Source organism: Paramacrobiotus metropolitanus, unplaced genomic scaffold (genome assembly GCF_019649055.1).
Source record: "Paramacrobiotus metropolitanus isolate TYO unplaced genomic scaffold, Prichtersi_v1.0 Parri_scaffold0000534, whole genome shotgun sequence".
Lineage (NCBI taxonomy): Eukaryota > Metazoa > Tardigrada > Eutardigrada > Parachela > Macrobiotidae > Paramacrobiotus > Paramacrobiotus metropolitanus.
Window position 1 is genome coordinate 2,897 of NW_026570754.1, and position 6,532 is coordinate 9,428.

The window sequence follows — 6,532 nt, forward strand, 5'->3', positions numbered from 1 at the left end:
TACATTCGAAAGCGGCCCATAAAATTGTTTTAAAATGATAAAAAAATAGCGCCGTTCGATACTATGTTCTTGACTAAAATCCAAGCCTTCCAAGATCATTTACTGTTCTTCCATTATGTTCACCTTAATTTTATGGGCCAACTTGGAAATCATATGCACAGGGACGGGATGGTTGCCCGATTCGGTTTCACCCAGCAGTCCGCACTCCGTTCCCGCACAGGTACACACACCGGCGTTCTTCAGCATTCCGCATTCCAGTTTATGCTCCGTTTTCCAGTCAGCGGCCTATGTTAAATCAACCACACGATCAGAACATGCAGTATGACACACTGGCTTATACTGAAATCAACCGCCCGGGGCAACGGAGCGACTGAGTGATAGCACTCTCCCTCCAGCATAGTTATTGGTTAGAAGTTCAGATAGGACTCCTTTCAGGTCACTGTGCCCAATTTGTGCTATGTTACATCATAATAGTTCTGCACTTAAGTATGTAACATTAAAATTAATGATAACTGAAAAAATTAAATGGTCGCCGTACTTGACAGGCAGTGTTACAGTAGCGATGCAGTCGGCAGCCTGAACATGTCCGCAATCCCTGGCTTTTCTGGAAGCAATAAGCGCATCGCGTCCTGTAATCGTTGTTCTCCAAAACCCACACCAGCGGATCGCACATCATTACAAGATCACCAAAAAAATAACTGTGGTTGCCGTTGCTCGGCACAGCCTCCATTTATCTGCGATCACCGCGAAAAAATTGCTGAATAAAAAAAATTTTAGGAGAGCCAAGAATAAATAAAGGGTTGGAAGCGCGGAATGGCTAAAGATGTTTACAAAAATGACAGACGTGGTTGAAGTTTTAAATTTAATCTCAGCAACTGAGTCAAGAGCTCACAAGTGTAACTGTGTAAGTACTGTGGAGCCCAAAATAGGGCACATCTACGCGGATGTGCGGTGGCCGTTGCGCTCTTGGTCAGTTTGGCTCCCAGTACAATGAGAATCCGGCTTCATACAGCTAGAAAACAGGTGAGCCAAGCCGAATTTGCGTATGTGTTATGTAATTACAGTGTGAGACGAGGCTCACTGGCGTTCACGTCCGTGGCGCTAGGCGCTACGCCTTTGGATTGTGGCCTGTGTCGTGTCTCGCTTCTGATTGGCTTGTGTTTTGTTAGTGGGCGCGGCATAGCACGTGCTGCACAGCGTTGCACGCTGTTGAACGGGCTCCACGCTTTACGATCGAGCTGCGCCGATCAGTGTTGATTTTCTGTTGTCGGAATTTTCAATATTATTAAAAGTCAGCGATTACGGTGCGACGTTTTGTGTTTCCGCATAGCTCGCGACCCAGATCGTGTCGCTCACTCCACGGGATAGATTCCGTTTCTGTCTCCGTCTGTGGATCCATTCTGGATCTACCATTAGATGGTAGCAGAGCCGACAGCGGTTCTCTGATTTGATTTGTGTCAGGCAAAGTTGGCCTGTTATTTGATGTGGAACTCGACCAGTAAGGCACAGGTCCGTCCAACAGCAAAGCGCACACCACAAGCGGTGAACTGCCTCATCTGACGCGGATTTCCAGCTTCGGTTTTCGGTACGGTATCTTCAGCGAAGAACCGTGCTGTTGCCCCAGCTGTGCAAGAGTGCAAGATCTCAGTCGCCAGTGTTCCTCGGTGTAGAGTCTTCAGCGAAGACCTACACTGGTGTCATTGGTACTCGGCAAGGATTCAGCGAATCCTAAGCCGTGGGGCAGAAGCGCCGAAACGCCGAAAGGGGCGTACGGAAAAGACCGATCAGACTCCTCCAAACTGGAGTAGAGCGCCACCACTGTTGCTACGGCAGTCAGCCGGCACAGTAACTTGTTAAAAGCGTGCGGCACCACCGTTACGGTAAAACCGGCGGCAGCGCGGGAACGGATAGTGGAAGAAGAATCTGGATCATTTGGATCATTTCCCCGTGGAACGCGGAACGGACGGACGGTTAACAGGTAGAAAACCGTTAATAATTACGAGATTGGCTAGTTGGTAAAATTGGCAATTTTTATTGGTCCGTACTGAGCTGAGTGTAAAAATAGGCGGAGTTTTGCACACGGCGCGCATGTCTGGCCGTTGACCGTGACGTCAGGCAGATATAAATTTTTAGAGGAGCAACGTGATTGGTCAGTTATCTGAGCTGTGATTGGTTGAAATTTGAACTGAATATTTTGAGCTAGCGGACCAATCAGAAAGAAGTAAACAACCCGAATGGGGATTTTCCGCTGAACTCTAGCTGTAATGGGAAATTTGATTTGAGATAAGATAATTGAGACGGAAAGTGACCTTTTGAGTTCAGACAAAGGAAAAGTGACCTTTGACCAAAGTCGAGCTAGAAAGTGACCTTTGATATAATTGAGCTGGAAAGTGACCTTTAACTTGAAAATTGAGCTGGAAAGTGACCTTTTAACAAAAATCGAGTTGGAAAGTGACCTTTTGAGTTGAGTTGAGCTTGGAGGTGACCTTTAAGATCAGAACGTGACTTTTTACTTTGAAAAGTGACCTTTACTAAAAAGTTGGAATTGACCAAATTGACCTATTTAAGTGACCTTTAGGATCTGAAAGCGACAAACGGTGACCTTTATCGAAGTAAAATTGAAGTGAATAGTAGTACAGCGATATCAGCAGCTGTAGGAGTTCACTCATAAACGTGTTTTGATCTGTAAAACGGTTTCGAAGTTTTGTCTGAAAAGTGACCTTTAGGGCAAATCCCTCGAACTTTTTACCAAAAAGGTGACCTTTAAACGGGACTTAGTCGAAATTTTTCAACTGAAAAGTGACCTTTAATAAGGACTTAGAAAAATTTCGGAGGTACAAAGTGACCTTTAGGAAAATTGAATAAACCATACAATAACGTGGGTGTGAGAACAATTGACAGGAGCGTCCAAGTTATCCGATCAATATGGACAAAGAACAAGAGGAACCGACATCTACCAGCAGTCAGGGAAGCAGGAGCTCCCGAGGATCACAACAAAGCGCAGTTGATCCATATAAGAAGGAATACAAGTCGCTCGCGCGTCCAGTCGGACATGATAGACAGACCCGAGCGGCTGTGACCTTTGCAAGAAAAGACAGCAAAGGCAGTGATAGCACATACCAAGTGGCGCTTGGAGCTACACAGAATGAGGAGAGCTCCAGCGGTGACGGAAAGGATACTCCCGCATCTGCGGCGGGAAGTCAACCGATGATCCAGACAAAGGTCACTGGGGAGGAAATGTCCACAGAAAAAGGAGCGGAACCAGTCGGAGCATCACAGCTGGATGCTACCATTAGCGGAACGCATGAGCAGGATAAAAATGTGAACCTGGCTCAAGTGGAAGAGAGAAACACAAAGGTCACCGAAGAGGGATTGACTGAATTGGGATTGGATGACCTTTCATTGAATGAGAAAGCGGCAGATGATGACCTTTTTGCAACTCCAATGGTCTCAGATGAATCCAACGAGTCATACTTCACAGATGATGACGCAACGATGAATATGTCCTTTCAAACTGCAATGAAAGAGGCTGACCGAGCAGAAGAAGTGACCCCGTTTAAGGATATCCCCGAACATTTAATTGACCGGACACAGAATGGAAAGGTTATCAATGTACGACCACAGTCACCAAACAGTCCTACGTTAACTCTTAGGAGACGCGTAAGGGAGCTGGAAAATGAACTTGATGCCACTGAACGTCATGCGGACAAGCGGAAACAGGAGTATCGAGATAGATTATCGACACTCGAAACTCGCTTATTCGAATTGGAACAGCAACAGGGTGACCTCCAGAGCTCCGCAGACGGTTGGAAAGTCAAATACGAGCGACAAAAGGAAATTGCAGAAGAGTACCTAAAGATGGCAGATGACAGAGAAATGGAAGGTCATCTCGCCGTCAGTGACCTTAATGAAAGCATGTCAGAGGAATCAGCAGAAAGGTCACGGCACTTAGCGGAATTGAAGGACGAGTGTGACCAGTTGCGTCAAAAGGTCACTGAAGCTGAAACTAAACGGGACGAGTACGCGACCAAATTCGCAGAGATCACACAACGGCTGACAACACTGGCAACGGAGACGTTCAAACTAAGGAATGACTTGAAGCTACGGGAGGAGGCTGTCAGTACTCTGCAACTCGAATCGAAAGGTCACCAGGAACGGGCTGACGAAGCTGAAAAGTCGCGCAATGAGGCAATCAAGGCGATGCGAGAGGCAAGAGACATTACAGCCACTGAAGGAGCACGCCTGAAAGAAGAAATCAAAAGGTCAACCAGGAGAACGAAAAGGTCACAGAAGACATTGAAAAGGTCACTAAGGAAGGACTCAAATGGCAGAAGGAAGCACGGCGACTGGACACAATGGTCACAACATTGGAGCTGAAGGACAAAGAGTGGCAACAACAGGTCGCTCAAAAGAGTCAGGAGATTGCAAAGCTGAACACTGACCTCGTCGAGATGACCACCACAGCATTGGCAAAAGATGATGAGTTGATCGCAATCAAGGATCAGCTGAGATCAGCCGCTGGGCAGTATCAGCAACTCGAAAATGAAACGAGTGAGCTGGTCGAGCACATCAAAAAGATGGAACAGGAAAATGAAAAGGTCACCCAGCAGGAGTCTTTTAAATTGCACGAACACTTACGAAAGGTCAACCTGGAAAATTCTGATCTAAAGAGAAAGAGAAGAACTTCAACTGAGAACTAAACGATTGGAAGATGAGAACAAGGCACTCAAACGTCAGTCAAACATAAGGACGAACAACTCCTGCAATATGGAGTGAAGACGGCAACAGTGGAGTCTCCCCCGCCCAGTTACAGCAAGGCGCATGAAACGGGCACGGGCAAAAGTTTCCACTTTGAGATGCCGCTACGAACTGGTACCGGCAAAGGTAATGTCAAGAATGAAACGAATGGTGACAAGGGCAAAGATGACAAAGAGCCACCATCAGGAGGTTATCCGAGTCATGGTGATCCTTCACAGTTTCCTCCGCACATTGAAACGAACGTCTTCGTCAACGAAGGACGACGAGACGAACAATCCAGTCGACAGGAGCGCCCAAGGAAGTCCCGCTACGCAAAGGAAAGGCGCAATACAAACGACGATGAAAGTGGCGAAGAGGAAGAGGATCAGAAAGTGCAATCGGGATTTGCATTAGCAAAGGCGCTCAACTCCATGGCTCGAAAAACGCCACTCGTGACCTTTGATGGTAGTCGCGATACAGTGAATGGCTGGACGAGGCTGGTAAAAGACACCCAACGAACATATCAACTTACCGATGACCAGATTATGATCGAAATAGCCAGTGCGGTGAAAGGTCCTGCCAAAACCTGGTTTGAAAGTGAAAAGGACATTGCATCAGAGGACGGAATCGAGTATTCGGTAACAGAATGGATGGACAAATTCAAAGACGAATACGGTGACCGAGATGAAGAAGTCTTAGGCCTACGCGAGGCCTACGCAAGGAAATTCGAACTCGGAAAGGAATCGCTTGACCAGTACTATCAAGCGATGATGCGATTCAAAGCAAAGAGGATCATTACTGAGAAGCAGGCAGTGGGATTCTTAATTGAAGGATGCAGAGTGGATAACGAACTATATAAAGCTTTGCGTACACAAAAGTGCAGAACGCCAACTGACGTAAAGGACTTCTTCAGACATTGGGCTACGGGCGAAGATAAATATAAGGCACCTAAAGGTCAACGTAACCAAGATTACGCGACAATCCGGTCCGGCCAAGTTGAGAACATGCCACAACAAAGGATGGCGGCAGCACCAGTTCAACAGCCGGTTGAATACCGTGCAGAAACCCCTGTAAGAGAGGTCACGGAAAGAGTGACCTTTATCGATGGCCAGACGGGGCAGCCAATAACATACGCGATGGTGGCGGCGATACAAGCGGCGGCCCAAGTGAGGCCAGCACCCCAGAATGTGGCACCACCGAACGTAGCGACACCACAACAGGGAATGCCAAATGGAAACTTTGGCGGAAATGGATATGGAAACGGAAATTGGAATGGAGGTCAAAGGAACTTCCAGAATCAGGGACAAGGTCAAGGTCAAGGCAACTTTCAGCCAAATAGAGGAAACCAGAATAACTTCCAGCAGAACCAGGGGTCACGGACGGAATTCAAGTTTCAGATGATCGATGGATGGGTTGCAAATGGTGTGCAGATGTGCCAGTATTGTATGTACGGCAACCACCAAACCCAGGGATGCAAATTCGCCAACACACCACCGGAACAGAACCCGAACCTGTTTGCCTTTAACGAGTGGCAACGACTGCGCGGGCTCGGTGGTTGGCGCCAAGCAGTCGCAAACGGATATGACCTAATTGGCCAATGGTATCAGCACAAAGCAAACTTCCCAAATCAACAAGGAAACGGGAATAATGGAAATGGCGGTGGCCAGAATAGTGGCTACGGCCGTGGTGGCTTCGGCCGCGGCGGCTTCAGAGGAAGAAACAGAGGCTTCGGCCGCGGAAATTGGAATGGCGGCAACCGAGGCGGTGCAAATGGAGGCGGAAACTACCAACAGGG

General features: G+C 47.5%; 1 protein-coding gene across 1 annotated transcript; it reads left to right on the forward strand.

Moving 5' to 3' along the window:
- Positions 1 to 1,145: 1,145 nt before the first annotated feature.
- Positions 1,146 to 4,262, forward strand: LOC129602513 (moesin/ezrin/radixin homolog 1-like; the record flags this gene model as incomplete). The annotated part of the gene is made up of 2 exons (XM_055501542.1): positions 1,146 to 1,978; positions 2,902 to 4,262. A coding segment is annotated over exon 2 (1,337 nt), but the record flags the coding sequence as incomplete, so codon positions are not given.
- Positions 4,263 to 6,532: the final 2,270 nt, after the last annotated feature.